General features: G+C 42.9%; 1 protein-coding gene across 1 annotated transcript in view; it reads right to left on the reverse strand.

Moving 5' to 3' along the window:
• Positions 1-16,989, reverse strand: part of CACNA1D (calcium voltage-gated channel subunit alpha1 D) — a 462,312-nt gene that overhangs the window by 180,574 nt on the left and 264,749 nt on the right. The window contains exons 10-13 of the mRNA XM_040359270.1: positions 13,495-13,582; positions 8,062-8,088; positions 4,589-4,749; positions 1,701-1,926 (exon numbers count right to left, since the gene is read on the reverse strand). Of these exons, the coding sequence (XP_040215204.1) occupies positions 1,701-1,926; positions 4,589-4,749; positions 8,062-8,088; positions 13,495-13,582 (502 nt within the window). The remainder of the gene's footprint in view (positions 1-1,700; positions 1,927-4,588; positions 4,750-8,061; positions 8,089-13,494; positions 13,583-16,989) is intronic.

Genomic DNA, 16,989 nt, shown 5'->3' on the forward strand with positions numbered 1-16,989 from the left:
ATGCTATGGTATGGCGGGTCGCAACCTGCGATCTGGGCTTGCCAACCACCATTCCAGAGCAGGAGGTCGCGGGTCACATCAGAGGGCTCCGCGGGCCACTGGTTGGCCACCCCTGCTTTAAAGCCTCGTACACATGATCGGACAAATCCATGGATTTTTGTCCGAAGGGAGTTGTCCTTGAACGGACAATTTAAGAGCATGCACAGCCAACATTTGTTGTCGGAAATTCCGACAACAATTGTCCGATGGAGCATACAGACGGTCGGATTATCCGACAAAACACGTCCATTGGACAATTGTTGTCGGAATATCCGATCGTGTGTATGGGCCTTAAGATAAATAACAATTGGCACCAATGATACCATTTTAGCTGACCTCAGCCAATAAAAACATATCATTCCAATACATTGAGTAAGGTGGGATGATGACTTAACACATAATGCAGATCATCAGACTTCTGAAGGTAAAGTGGATTGTTACATTGAGTTTTCCCTGGTGCTATCTAGAGGATTATAGAGAGTAGGGGTGAGCTCAGGTGTGTTCAGATCCTAGTCCAAACCCACCTGAACGATCCTGACAGGAAGCAAGTCACAATACTTGGCTAAGCACAGGAGGCTAAGGCATTCCCCACCCTGCAGACGCATGTATACAATCTCCTTGTATACATACACTTGTGGGGAGAGGAAAGAACGTAGAAATCCGGCACCAGCGCAACTTGAAGTAAAATCACATAGCCTTAATTTATAATACATCAGCTCTTGGTCCTTAGGAGAGGAAAGCCTCAGACATTTATGATTTGCACAGCAAAAATGTCAGCTTCTCGTGGGATTGGTTAGGTGGGTTCAGACTACGATTCGACAAGCCTGAGCTCCTCCCTACTAGAGACCTGTGATGTAAGTGAGAAAAGAGTATGCTTCTGGTTAACTTCTGGTTGAGACTGCTGTATCTATGTCTGTATCTTATTGAATTGCTCAGCTGATGTATGCTGCTTTACGTGTATGCTGCAACTGCATTTGGTAAAACTTTTACCCATTAAATAAAAAGAGAGAAAAGAACAAATAGAACAGCCTCTATGCGCATGTACTTTTACATGGAGTACGAAGAGGAATGGCATAGGCCACTTCCAAAGTGGAACTTTAAGTGATTGTAAAGTCAATTTTTTTTAAAGCAACAAACATGTAATACTTAAGACGACTTCAGAGGCGATTAGCAAAATGACTTCTGTATAGAAGTCAATGCAAATCGCCCCGAGCCGCCCCCGGAGTCGTACAATAACCTTTTTCTAAGTCGGAGCGACTTGTGTCGCTCCTATTAGAACGGTTCTATTGCATAGAATGGGACGCGACTCGTCAGGTGGCTGAGCCGCCTGACGAGTCGCCCCAGTGTGAACCGGCTCTTATTGCTCTGTCCAGTAGTTTTGCACAGAGCAGCCCGTATCCTCCTCTTCTCAGGTCCCTCACTGGTGCTCCTGGCTCCAGGAGGGGTGTACTCACTTTTGTGAGATACTGTATCTCCTAATGATTATTATTTTTTTTACTTTCCGTGAGTTAAAGAAACAAGACCACAGAATGCATTTGCAGGTTATACTTGTCAAGTTACCTAGTGACTTGTCAAGTTACCTTGTTTTTTTATTTACTTTCCGTGAGTTAAAGAAATCAAGACCACAAAAATGCATTTGCAGGTCATACTTGTCAGGTTACCTGGTGACTTTAAAAATCCTCAGAAGTCGGACGCATCGAAAGACAGATATTCCAAGAGGGGACATAATCTCCAGCTCCACTAAGATGGTTTCAGTTATGCCTCCACACACCACGAAGCAGTCAAACCGGTTAAAGAGGGAGACAAAGTATGCTTGAAGGCCAAGACTGTACATCTTCACCAACATCTCACAGGTGAAACAAGCCAGTAGGACCTTATTTGCTATATCTGGAAAACAGGCATTTGGTTTGAATAACACAGAATTCTATCATTATAATTTTATTGCATGCAATTTTCTTTCTGATTCTGTGATTTTATCAGAATTTAGAAAATATCATCTATCTGGTTGTGAAAGTGTTGATGATGTGTGTATTATAGCTATACAAGATTACAAATCCTTTAAAAGTTGTAACAATAAATATATATGTATTTCAACTGTGTCAGTACTAGCAATGCCTTATTGTCATGATATCAATTTACAGTGTGTCCTATTTTATTTTAAAATATATGTATCACTAAAATCTCATATAAGCTTCAACATGTTTTATCATTTCAAATCGAATTTTCTAAATGTATAAATCTGTGGCTTTCATTTAAACAACACCTGGTCTTCCCACCCTGGACACGATTTTACTTTCAATAGATTTTTTTTTTCCAAATATAGAATACAATTAGAGTCGGTTCACACTGGGGCGACTTGGGATCCGACTTGAGGTCGCCTCAAGTCGTCCCAAGTTGCGCTGTAGAGAAAAACAATGCAAGTGAATGGGAGCGGTGTTAATACACACTACTCAAGTCGCTCCGACTTCAGAAGAGGTTCCTGTACTACTTCAATCCGACTTGTAGGCGATTTGTACCCATTGATTTCAATGGAAGTCGCCTCCAAGTCTGATCACTGTCTTAACTGAAGCGACTTTCCAGGAAGATAACATACATTTCTCAGGCAAACCTCTCCCTCCCCTAGAGCTGATTGTTGTTTGATTGGCCACTGGAAAGTCTCCTGTCCTGGAGACAACTTCAAGTCCTGTTGTAAATCGCCCCAGATCGCCCTGTGGTTCATGCTCAAGTCGTGTCGGAGTCGCCTCTAAAAGTCGCGCTGGAAGTCGTGTCGCCCTAGTGTGAACCGACTCTAACAGTATGACCAAAGGCTGTGTCTACAACATCAAAACATTCAACAAATAAGGCAAAATGTCAGCAACAAGGCCTCAACCGACTTCATATTGCCCGATTGTAGGCTGATTAAAGGAAATATACGAGCTTGCTAACAGGGGAAGGGGAGGGGAAAAAATGAATATAGTGGTCACTCGCTCAGGGGAGTCCTACCTGTCCCGGGCACCCCTAATGGGATCATTCTGTTATTATCAGCCAATTATTATCAGTTCTTCCTACCCTGGGCATTAATTTAGGAGTGGACTCTAAGAAATGAATCTCTATGTTCTTCAGTAATCCCTCTGCATCTCGGCGGGCCTATGAAATTAAATTTAGATGGACACAGAATGTGGGGGACATGGAAGATGGGGACTGGGAAGAAATATTAGACAGCTGTAAGGTGGTATCCCCTGAGATCTCTGATCATCTTATACAGTTATATATTCTTCATAGAGCCTACATGACCCCCTATACAAGTTACCAGATATCGCCTCTCCCGTTTTCCCATGTGCCCTAGATGTTTAGATCCCAGGGGGACTTTTTTGATATGCTATGGGATTGCCCAGCTGTTAATGTTATTGGTCCCAAGTGGTCCAATTTTTGCATGACAAAATGGGTTTACCCTGGGGAGACTATGGGGAATGGGGATTTAAGAGTGCCATAAAATAACCAAAGTAACACAACACATAAAATAACAAATGTATTCATATAAAGTTGAAAAGTGGAGTGAAAACTCCATAAAAGGTAATATGTCATAAATGTAGACATGTACAATAAGTGTCTGTGCAGCAGAGAAGAGTGAAAAGTATATTGATTGACACTTTTCACCCTAATAGCTCTTATGTGCTGCACAGAGGGTTATTGCATGTCTACATTTATGAGATATTACCTTTGATGGAGTTTTCACTCCACTTTCAACTTTATATAAATACATTTGTAATTTTATATGTTGTGTTACTTTGGTTATTTTTTGGCACTCTAAAATCCCCATTCCCCATAGTCTCCCCATGTGGAGAGACAAGGGGACTTCTTCTTTACAAGTTTTGGCTCCTCATTGGGGATTGTGCCCAGGTTTTGTAACAAGCTCTCCCACCCAATATCCACTACTTGAATACCTCTGGCCTAGGAAGGAATTACTGGAAAACATCTAGCAGGTTAGGTATGATTTACATAAATGATGTTTCTTCTGTTCATACATCAACCCATTCTCATTAAATACATCCATTTATCAAGTTTTAAAGCCCAACTCTGGGTATAATGTAAAATGATCCCTTGCAGTGGGGTGCACCTGCACAGCAAGGGTTAATATCTTGTTTTGTCTAAGAGAGAGGAGAATGTTTTTTTTCCCTAATCCTCCACCCCCCTGGCAGATGGTGCTCCCCGTGCTCCGGTCTAACTGCAGGGAGGAGCAGAGGATCAGGTAAGAATTTTTTTTATTGTTCCTCTGGACCAAAATGAGCAATTTACCCTTGTAGTGCTGGCACAGCCCCACTGGAAGAGATATTGTTTTAGAAGTGATATTTTTTTTTAGTAGTATTTGCTTTTAGAATTTTAGAAATTTTTTGAGTTTTAAATTATTTAAATTTTTATTATTTTTCACATAAAAAACTTTTATAGACTTTACAAAAACATTTTTTTAAATTACAATCCATTATAAAGTTCACATAAATACATTTAAAACAAAAAAAAAAAGAAGAAGAGAATTTTTGAATTTTAAAATATAATATATATATAGTTGTACCTTGTATTTGTGTTAGCCAGTCTGGTTGGTTATAGTGCTCAGAGGAGATGGTCAGAGTGTTGAGAAAGACCAAGATTATAACCAACCAGTAAAAGGAAACAGATTTCACCGCAGCCCTGCACCTTCTTCTGTTGAACCGATTCCATCGACGCCAGCGCCGACTACAGAGAGATCATCATAGAATTATGCAAAAAAGACAAGGAATATATATTAAACTTCAAACACTGAAAGTTGTGAAGGACTTTTTACCTATATGCTTCAGTTTAATCCTCCCTGCTTGTTTAAGGCTGTTATGGTATTTACCCTTCTGCAGCTAGTCCTGTTTCAAATGTTAATTGTTCTAGCCCTGTGTTTACTGGTTACTGTGATTAGATAAGTGGCTCATGTTAATTATGCTGATTGCTTCATTGTGGTAATTATCTCTCTCTATGCGGTGCCGAACCGGCTAGATACTGATTAGTTCAAAGAAATATCTTTATTTCAAAGGAGCTGTATTGAAGACCCCCCACTGTGTAAGAGGGGGGCGGAGATTTGTCATTGTAACAGTTTTGGAAATGACATATAAGCTGTGTGTGTTATAACATTAAACTCTGTGTTGTTCCAGCAGTAAGCTTGGCATGTGTGGCTTTCTGGGCGACTCCAGGGATATTCCTTCTCGTGGAATATTGGGGTGATTTTCGTTATGGGAAGAAGGGAACGTTGACGGGGATATCATACCAATACCGTCACAATTGGTTGGCAGCAGTGGGATTATTCCCTTCTATTCCCCTTCACACCCGGATTCCAAGCAGACACTGGAAGAACTACTGGAAGTTCGTGGAAGGATTGCTAGCAACAAAACCAAGCGGGTCATCATAGCAGAATCAATGGAGATAGACCAGGAGGACGGGATTGCAGCAACGCCAGCAGTACAAGAGATGGAGACACCAGTGATTCAGGAGGAGGAATCGCCAGCCAACAAGCTAATGAGAGAGAAGCTAGCGTGGTTCGGCCCGAACCCAACGGCAGATGTGGTGCTGAGAGTGATGGACCTGTTAGCGAAGGAGGCTAAAGAAATAAGAGACGCAGAGCTACAGAAGGATAAACAAATAAGGGACGCAGAACTACAGTTAAAACTGGCAGCAGTCCAACAAGCAGCCGCACCTTCTCCGAACAGTGAGTACAGCACAGCAGACACAAGGAAGATTCCGTTTAGCGCTTTTAAAGCTTTTGATGAAAAGGACTGTGAAATTGATAACTACCTGGCGGATTTTGAGCGACAATGTAACCTGCACCGAATAGCTAGAAGAGAGTGGGTTGCAATATTGTCAGGCAAACTGTCAGGCAAAGCTTCTGATGCTTTCCGGACCGTGCCAGATCAGGATATCCATAGCTACGCCAGGGTTAAAGAAGTGCTCCTGGCTCGTTATGCAGTAACCCCAGAGTCCCACCGACAGAAGTTCAGGGACTCACGCAAAACCACGAAAGACTCTTACGCGGAATGGGCATGCCAGTTGTCCCTGTCGGCCTCTAACTGGGTTAACAGCAGCCAGGCCACCACCGCAGAGGACATTTTGCAACTAATGCTCCTGGAGCAATTTTACAATCACATCCAGACGGACGTCAAGGATTGGGTGAGAGATCGCAGGCCCATGACTCTACCAGAGGCCGCGAAGTTGGCGGATGAATATGCGGATACTCGCAAGACAAACCAGGTCACACCACGGGTACAACCTCCACAACCAACGGCGCCCTCACACCCACCAGCCGCTAGATACCAACCGCCTAACAGACCGATGACATCTAGCCCTCGCTACCCACGCCAGGAGGACAACGAACAACGCTGCTTCCGGTGCAAACAGTTGGGTCACTTCAAGCAGAATTGCCCCATGAATGACAACACCAGGTCAAATTGGTCTCAACCGGGGTACCGCCCACCAGCAGCAGCCCATTGTGTAGACTCGGCTTGGGATCCCCAGGAGCTGGGTCAGGAAGAACCATTGGGCACCCCTTACGAAGCCCTCATGGTACAATCTGTTATTACGGACAACAGGGAACACCATTGTCAGCTGGTCATGGGCGACAGCCATGAGCCGGAGGGGCCTTGGAGGGAGCTGGGCAGAAAGAGGCACCGCCAGCTACCCTCCAAGAAGAAGAGGTCCTGGAAGTCATATAACCAGCGGACCTGGGAGGAGAAGAAGCGACTGGAGGAGATGGAATCGCAGCGGGCGCCCCAGATGCGGGCCGAGATGTTCGCCAAGGGCCCACCGGTGGCCCCTTACACCACCACCCAGTTCCTGATGATGAAGGACCACATGGAATGCCTGCAGGACATGAGCAAGCAGGATCTGATCCGTGAGTACATAGAGCTGGAGGAGTGCATAAGCCGCATGGAGGAGGAGAACAACCACCTGAGGTCACAGCGGGCTGACCCCCCCAGGCTCCATGAACTGGAGATGGAGTTGGAGAAGCTCAAAGAGGAGAACCGGCGGCTGCGGAGGGAGCAGGGGGTGGCTGACCTAATGGGGCTCTGAGTCGCCTCCCCCCCCCCTCGGACTCTGAGCACCGGTGCTACAGCATTTCAACAAATATAACTTTTTATTTTTATGAATCTCCTGTGACTGTCACTTCAGAGCCATAACCTGCCCCTCCCATAGCGGGACACCTAGATGGCGGCGCACAGACCCATTCGCCGTCTTCACACTGACTTCTGGTGACTCTGCAGATCGCACAAAGACTTGGGGACTGAACGGCGTGTGATCTGACGACCCGGTGGCATACCTGAGTCTGAAGCAGTTGCCAAGGGAGGTCAGTCACGCCAAACGGAGTTAACCTCGGACTAAAAGCTCTGAACCCGTCAACCCTACTGGACCAGGGAAGGTCCAACCGGGTTTGCCGGAGCAGGGAGAAAGGGGGGCCATTGTGAAGGACTTTTTACCTATATGCTTCAGTTTAATCCTCCCTGCTTGTTTAAGGCTGTTATGGTATTTACCCTTCTGCAGCTAGTCCTGTTTCAAATGTTAATTGTTCTAGCCCTGTGTTTACTGGTTACTGTGATTAGATAAGTGGCTCATGTTAATTATGCTGATTGCTTCATTGTGGTAATTATCTCTCTCTATGCGGTGCCGAACCGGCTAGATACTGATTAGTTCAAAGAAATATCTTTATTTCAAAGGAGCTGTATTGAAGACCCCCCACTGTGTAAGAGGGGGGCGGAGATTTGTCATTGTAACAGTTTTGGAAATGACATATAAGCTGTGTGTGTTATAACATTAAACTCTGTGTTGTTCCAGCAGTAAGCTTGGCATGTGTGGCTTTCTGGGCGACTCCAGGGATATTCCTTCTCGTGGAATATTGGGGTGATTTTCGTTATGGGAAGAAGGGAACGTTGACGGGGATATCATACCAATACCGTCACAAAAGTTAATTACGATATAGGCCTATTTATCAAGGAAAAACGATGGACATAAATAGTGTATATAATGTTTACATACCTGCATTTAGACTTGGATAATGACTGACTAAAAAAGAAAAAAGTAAAAAAACATAAATATGAAATACAGTAAAGCTTTTCCAGTTAGACAAGTTTACGTAACCTGACGTCATCCCTACAAGGTCTAATGAGATTTAAGGCCCCATTCACACCTCCGCGACAAAACGCCCGACGCCGGACGCTCGTGCCGCTGGAGGGGAGAATTCCCATTGCTGTGTATTGAGATGGTTCACATCTCAGACGCCGTACGCATGCCGCCTGAAAAAAAGTCCCGGACCCTTTTTTTCAGGCGGCATTGGCGTTCGGCCATACAAAGCAATGGGAAGGCTTTGTTAAAAAAAAAAAAAGTTACACACTCGCGGCAAAATACGCCACATACGCGGCGTATCTTGTCGCGGAGGTGTGAATGCAGCCTAAAGGTTCATGTTTTTTCAACATCCCATTGGTGACAATTCACCTTCCTTCCTTTTTAGTCACTAAGATAGGAAGTGTGGGGAAATGTCCCTAATATAACGAAGACTGCAACAAAAACCCAGCATTCCAACCTTACCTACTCAACCCAATAAAAAAAAAATAAAACACAATCATACTTTGTTCAGTTGCAAGCTGGATGGAGCATGCCTTGTATGTTGTTTTGAAGCCATTGAAGCAGGACATCGGGATTGATTTACCAAAACTGGAGAGCGCAAAATCTGGTGCAGCTACACATGGTAGCCAATCAGCTTCCAAATTCAGCTTGTTCAATGAAGCTTTGACAAAAAAAATGGAAGCTGATTGGTTTCTATGCAGAGATGCACCAGATTTTGCACTCTCCAGTTTTAGTAAATCAACCCCATTGTTTGAGAAATGCTTAAAGTGTATATAAATCTATAATAATAAACCTTTTCTTTTTGCTCCCTTTGGTCTGTTAAATATACCATTGAAACCTTATGTTATCTTTGTTTGATAAGTGCAAAATAAAAACCTGTTGATCATGTCAGAAATTCAGAGCTCTCCTGTGTACTTTCCATACCAGTTATCTCAAAGAGGCTAATACCCCCCCCCCCCCCCCCCCCCATTTCTATCTTGCACTACAGAGTGATTAGCCTTAGCATTACAGAGATTGGAGAGTGGGTGTAGTTGAGAAGTTGAGTAAAAGCCATTGGGAAGGCTGACACCACACCACACCACACTTACCGTTAGTACGCTCCTTTTGATAATTGTTGTCCAACTTTCGGCCAACAAATGTTGGATGACAGGCTAGTAAATTTTTGGCGGACAGCGGCTTGACGTCTGATTTTCGTATGGTCAGTACACAAATCCGTCACACAAAAGTCAAAAGTACAAACACGCATGCTCGGAATAAATGCTCGCCAAACACAAAATTAGCAGAAGAGGCCCAAAGGGTGGCGCTCAAGAGCTGAAATTCCTTGCAGTACGTCACTACATTTGTTTTTATGGCACGGCAATTGTGTACCGTTAGTATGCAAGACAAGATCCTGGCCCTTTTGACAAAAATCAGACACTCGGTTGGCCAACAATCGTATTGTGTAAATGATGCTTTAGGAGCTGAATACATTTGACAGATCAACAGGTAATGTTTTGTACTTGCAGGGTCTTCACTGGGAAATGTGCATGTATTGAAGAGATGTGCTGCATATGATTTTTGTTTGATTTGACATGACAAAAATGAAACAAAAGTGTTTCTTAGACCTCCATGAATGAAAAGTGATCTATGAGTGATTTCATTCATTTGCCTGTCATCCATTTATAGATTTATTTTTATTGATGAAAGCTATTATTATTATTATTACTATACAGGATTTATATACGTCAACAGTTTGCGCAGTACTTTATTTTGCAGATTTGCTCTACAGAACGTGTTCCATAGGGAAAGCATGTTAATTGGGCTGTAGTGCAAATCTTCAAAATGCAAAAAGCACCAAAAATGCATAGGTGTTAATCAAGCCTAAGAGGGAGGGTCAATGATACAAAGGGTAATAGCTGTGGGGAATGAGCAGATGGATGAAGTAAAAATGGTGTATTAGTTAGAAGGATAGGCTTCTTTAACTGCTTGCCGACCAGCCGCCGCAGTTATACGGCGGCAGGTCGGCTCGGCTGCGCAAGATCACGTAGCTATACGTCATCTCGCGAATCAGCCAATAGGGGCGCATGCGCCCCTGCTCGCCCCTGGTCCCGACGCACGTGCCCGGCGGGCGCGATCACCGCCGGGCACCCGGGATCGCTCATTACAGAGCGAGAACCGGGAGCTGTGTGTGTAAGCAGTCATTTCCCCAAGTCAGTCCCACCCCCCCTTCAGTTAGAACACAATGAGGGAACATAATTAACCCCTTCCTCGCCCCCTATTTTTATAGTAATCAATGCATTTTTATAGCACTGATCGCTATAAAAAAGCCAATGGTCCCAAAAATGTGTCCAAAGTGTCCGCCATAAGGTCGCAGTACCGATAAAAATCGCTGATCGCCACCATTACTAGTAAAAAAAAATATTAATAAAAATGCCATAAAACTATCCCCTATTTTGTAGACGCTATAACTTTTGCGCAAACCCAATCAAACGCTTTTTGCAATTTTTTTTACGAAAAATATGAAGAAGAATACGTATCGGCCTAAACTGAGGACATTTTTTTTTTATATATATATATTTTTGGGGATATTTATTATAGCAAAAAGTAAAAAATATTCATTTTCTTTCAAAATTGTCGCTCTATTTTTGTTTATAGCGCAAAAAATAAAAACCGGAGAGGTGATCAAATGGCACCAAAAGAAAGCTCTATTTGTGGGAAAAAAAGGACGCCAATTTATTTTGGGAGCCACGTCGCACGACCGCGCAATTGTCAGTTAAAGCGACGCAGTGCCGAATCGCAAAAAGTGGCCCGGTCATTGACCAGCAATATGGTCCGGGGCAGAAGTGGTTAAAGGGAAGTTTTCAAGGATCCTCTAACGATGGATAGATTAGGAGATAGTTGGACAGATTGAGGTAGGGAGGGAAAAGCTCTGGAGAAGTCCTAGAGGCGAGCATGGGAGGAGGTGACAGAGTTCTGGATGGCTTTGTAAGTTGTTAGTACTTTGAATTATATTTGTTGGGTGAGCGGAAGCCAGTGGAGGGACTGGCAGCGAGAGGTACAACTTCTATGAATGAAAGAGGGGGGAGAAGGGGAAGGCATAGTCGGCACTCTTGACGGGTCACAGGTTCAGTGCTGGTATTAACACCGTGCAGCCTTGGAAGATTATGGCTGCAGGGTATAAAAGGGGGGCAGAAGACCCCCATCACCAGCATAAAGCACATTCTGTATTAAATTTAGGTAACGTCTTATGCTGAATCTTTTTTTATTTTACCTAAATGTAACTTTATTAATTATTTGGCGCATATCTTAGTAAATAAGGCACCAAAATCAATAAAACAATTACAGGCATACCCCACTTTTAAGTACACAACGGGACCAGAGCATGTATGTAAAACAAAAATGTACTTAAAGTGAAACAATACCCTTTTTCACTTCTAGGGTGTAGTGGGGGGTCAGGGACTGTAGTGGGAGTGTCAAGAGCTGAGTAGTTGCTTTATTGTAGTTGAGGTCTCAGGGTCTGTATTGGGGGTGTCAGGGGCACACTGGAACAGGGTGGGGTATGCTCTCGGAGCTTCAGCTCCTTCTACTGCGGCTGCAAAATGTCCGTACAGTACTTGTAAGGCACTTTACATACACTCGCAGGTATGTCCTTACTCGTGAGTGTATGTAAAGTGAGTGTACTTAAAGCGGGGTATGCCTGTACTGAATTATTATAAAATCCTAACACGCAGATAATGACTTGGTCAGATCACAAGAAACAGGTGATGTTCAAATGAGTCTCTTTATCACAGAATACTGCATTGACAAGTATGTTTGTTACCATACAAGCATATTTAGGTATACAGCAGACGCCCCTCCACCTGTCCATCTGGCTTATCCTGGAGGATCGCATTGGGAAATCTGTTTAATGGCTTTTGCCTGCAAGACCAATTAGTCAGGAGTGTCTGTTGTAGTGTAAATGTCTTGACTTTCACTAACATTTAAAGGAAATGTTGAGGTCATAGGCCCTAATCTGGTAATACTAATTGGGTAGATCAGGGATGAGAGCAAAGTGTTCTCTTAATCATTTTGAGAGATTGGAACGTATTTCCCACAAACATAGCTCATTTCCAAAATACATAGGGCAGGGTAAGAATATTGCACAAGTGACTCTAATGCCCTGTACACACGATCGTTTCGTCTGATGAAAATGGACCGATGGACCGTTTTCATCGGACGAACCGATCGTGTGTGGGCCCCATCAGTTTTTTTCCCATCGGTGGAAAAAAATAGAACCTGTTTTAAAATTTTCGTATGGTTAAAAAACCGATAGAAAAAAACGATCGTCTTTGGAGAAATCCATCGGTCAAAAATCCACGCATGCTCAGAATCAAGTCGATGCATGCCCCGAAGCATTGAACTTCATTTTTCTCAGCACATCGTAGTGTTTTACGTCACCGCGTTGGACACGGTCGTTTTTTAACCGATGGTGTGTAGGCAAGACTGATGAAAGTCAGCTTCATCGGATATCTGATGAAAAAATCCATCGGTTCGTTTTCATCAGATGAACCGATCGTGTGTACAGGGGTGTGTTTTAAAAAAAAAATGCTGTTTGGCTGTCTTAGCATTTGCACTACTGTTAAAAATAATGTATCTAATATGTGTATTTGTATTTCAATATTTTTTATTGAAAATAAACAAAGTTGTATAAGGCATAAGTGACAAAGACAGAACTAATATGTGTATTTGATATGATTGTCAGCTTTATTTAGTGGCCTTAAAGTGGAGGTCTCGCGAAAAAATTTTTTTTAAATACTGCAGCTGCTGTCTTTTAATAAATGGACACTTACCTGTCCAGCACGCCCGCGATGTCGGCAGCAGAAGACGAGCAATCGCTCGTCTCTCTGCCATACTCGGTGAGGGAATCAGGAAGTGAAGCCTTGTGGAATGGCGTGGCGCCTTCCCAGTGGTCCGGTCCCCGCTGTCTCCTGGGACCAGTGTATTTCCCAGAAGACAGTGGTGTGGGGGGCTTGGGGGTTTTTAGTGGAGTGACTCTCCCTGGAAGTGGGTGCAAATACCTGGATTATACAGGTATCTGCACCCCCTCCCCCCCTGAAAGGTGACAAATGTGACACCGGAGGGGGGGGAGGGTTCCAAAAAGAGGAAGCTCTGTTTTTGGTTGGAACTCCGCTTTAATTTGGCATTTACCCGATTGCGTTATTTCAGGAAAATACGGCATCATGGCCACTAGAATGCACCGACCATCATAGGAAATACACATATTAGACAAATTATAGGATTATTTTCAATAGCTTTGCAAATGCTAAGACATTCACTCGGTGAATCTTTTACAACCCCTGAAATTCCAATGGAACTTTCCGAACTTACCACACACTGCCGCAACACCCACCGCCTTCTCCTTCTGCACCAGCAGTTTCAGTATTTACTGATTCTGTCTCACTTGTTGGCATGCTCGCTGTACAAGAAAAAAAAAATATACCACTTTAGTAGGTTGCATATAATTCATTCATCTTGCAAATTGCATCTGACAATTCACACAGGAGCATAATACAAGGTGGCTGTAGCATTTCATTTTGTTGTGCTGTCATCGTCAAGTTAAACCAATGATCTGTGTTCTAGGTATTAGAAGATTTTGCTTTCCAGTGCTTATACAAGCTGTTTTCTACTAATCGTTTTTGCAATCTCCACAAAGATTTGTTCCAACCAAGCAGCTATTTATTTTCATACAGGTGGAAGGAGTCATCCAGATGCATTTTATGTCTTTCTTGGCACTCTAAGCTCCACCCACCTACCGAGCCATGGTAGAAATCACACTTTACTTGATACATATACATATATGGCATCTTTTAGAAATACAGAAAACCAGTGGGTGATCCAGCCCATGAGTGTCCAACCACATGAGATATCGGTTTATATAAATGACAACACAAGAAATAAAGCATGAAGCCAACTACGTCAATGCTTAAATGAGTATTTGTCTACAAGTGTTGCGTTTGGTAATATATTTTTTATTAAAAGAAAAAGACAGCTAATCTGACACGTATATCTGATGAGAGCTGTCTACATGAAAAGATGAGGATCATCAGGTAAATGATCCTGAGAGGTTACTTTAACAGTGCCTTGTGACCTCTGACTATCCAGATGTCATGAGTCATACCCATCTAGATTTACCTGCTGCAATAGCCACCATCTGCTGTCAGCAGATGCAAGTAAACCTCTGTTCACCTCAATAGAAAATGAGACTCCTCTATACATATGGCTCAGGGACACGTATACAAACACAAAAGAGTGATGGCAGGAAAAGACCAAATGGACCATCAGTCTAGTCCCCCTACCCCTTTTATTAAATGTATTTATTTGCCCTGTTTATTTCAAATTATTTTTTCTCAGTGGCAATGAATTGTACACAGTTGCATTTCCTTGTTCCCCAATGTAAATCCAGCAAATACTAATGTTGTGCATATCAGTGGGCTGTACCGAAGGCAATGTGGGCATATCTTTTTTTTTTATTATACTACATACTGTATGTTTTTTATGAACATACTGTAGATCATTCACATTTCACATGTTGGTAGAATAGCTCTTCCTCTTTTTCATTGCAGGTAAAATATGGATCCCAAGCTGAAGTTATTGATGAATGAGGGATGCAGGCAGAGTCCACATCCACAGAAGGCTACAGAATGTTTATGGAGATGACACCCATTGACATTACTCTTGTCAATGGTGTCATCTCTGTAAACACTCTGTGACTTTTGGTGGATGTGGACAGCCTGCATCCATTCTTTGTTAATAACTCAGTAACAGCACATTGCTTCTGCTTGGAATCCATTATTTACCTGCAATGAAAAAGAAGAAGAGTTACTTACAATAGAGGAAGAGTTACTCTGCCAACATGTAAAATTTGAACAACCTATGTAAGTTAATAAAAAAGTGATGCCCAGTATTGCATTGCCTTCAGTACATCCCTTGCACACACACAGCACCTTCCGGTCCAGCTGGTTCCTCATCATCGAGAGGAGGGGCGCACGCTGTAAGTCTCCCCAGCACGGACATCGCTCTCAACCTGATCCATTCGATCGATCCATTTCGACCATAAGCCTATAGCCTCAGTGCCGGGATGCGGGCACTATTCAAGTAAGCGGCCATTCGGCACTGTGTTGTTTTTAATTTTTTTAATAAAAACGTTATTATGCCATGGCGGTATCTCTCTCTTCTTATACCCTAATGACGCTCTAACAAGCTGACCCAAAGGAAACTCCAGGTGTCATAACTTTGTCCATGGTGACAACAAGCTAAATTTGACCTCTTTTTAGCGAAAAAGGTCAACATTTTGCGGTAAGGGGCCATCCTTTATATGCACTATTGGGTGTTTTAGATCGGTGAAGGTGGAAACCTGTTTGTTCCTTATCACATGCACAGTGAGGACTGCAAGGAATATATGAACACCTCTCATCCAGTTTTATGGACATTTTGTGTTTTTCTTTTTTCACAGTTTTCTTTTATGTACTCAGTATATGGATGCGAATATTGCACTATTTCAATCTAGCATTTTCTTATTGCACTTTTGCACAATTGTGACTATATATTGTCACTGCCTTCTTGTATTTTGGATTTTCATTTTTTTATTAATGTATTTTCATTTTCACTAGCGCCCCCTGTCTTTTACTTTACAATAAACATATCTTAAAGGAAATCTCTGCAGTGTACTGATAAATATGGAGGCTATCAATGCAGACTTCTCCTTCTGAAAATTTTAGTTGTAATGGCTTGAATATAGACCTAAAACAGTTATGCAGATCAGTAGCTCTGGCTTTGCAGTGACTTTACTTGCTGCATGCTTTTTCTTTATTAGCAACTTAGGCCCCGTACACACGACCGAGTTTCTCGGCAGAATTCAGCCAGAAACTCGGTTCAGAGCTGAATTCTGCCGAGAAACCCGGCCGTGTGTACACTTTCGGCCGAGGAAGCCGACGGGGACCTCGGCGAGGAAATAGAGAACATGTTCTCTATTTCCTCGTTGTTCAATGGCAAATTTCGGCTCGCCGAGATCCTCGGCGGCTTCACAAGGAACTCGACGGGCAGAACGATGTGTTTTGCCCATCGAGTTCCTCGGTCGTGTGTACGAGGCCTCAGAAATGGTTTACACCTAAGCTCCAACTTTTTTTGAAACTCACTGCCCAGCACACATAAAAACAAATGCAGCTCTCACAAACTTCACGGTGTCTCCCCAAATAAATCAGCATGTCAGGTCAGGCAACTAGCATTTACAGTAGTAGGTCAGCAAAAGCAGAATTTTTCCCTCAGCAGATTTCCTTTTAAACTGTCGAAATCTTCTGTGTAAGACACAGCACACCACACAGCACAGCAAACACACAGCAGTTCAGGTATATATGGATCAGTAATGCACCACCATTGTAAAAAATAAATGTATACTGTTCACCATAAAGAAGTTACATGCCCATGTAAATGTACAAAGTGACAGAGCTGTAAAAAATAAACAGGTTATATAGATGCAGTCATTTAGAATTAAACTCAAATCAGTATTTATAATGTAAAACGAAGGTAGGCAGGAAGACTACATAGACTGGTTAAAGAACGACAGCCCAACTGATAGATGGTTCAATCAATTAATAAATTGATCTATGGTTAGATTAGAAGGATAAACAACGCAATAATAAATAGACAGATTAGACCAGCCATGGGTACAGTGCTACCCTAGGGTTCCTCCAGAGGTTCCTAGAGGTGTGGCTGAGTGACCGCTCATTAAATGTTGCCTGCCTAGTTTCAAGTTCATCACCACTTGGTAGAGCCAACAGCATAACTCCTTTTTTTTTTAGCTCAGTGTAAAGGTGGCATTCTGAT

This window comes from Rana temporaria, chromosome 7 (assembly GCF_905171775.1).
Source record: "Rana temporaria chromosome 7, aRanTem1.1, whole genome shotgun sequence".
Classification (NCBI taxonomy): domain Eukaryota; kingdom Metazoa; phylum Chordata; class Amphibia; order Anura; family Ranidae; genus Rana; species Rana temporaria.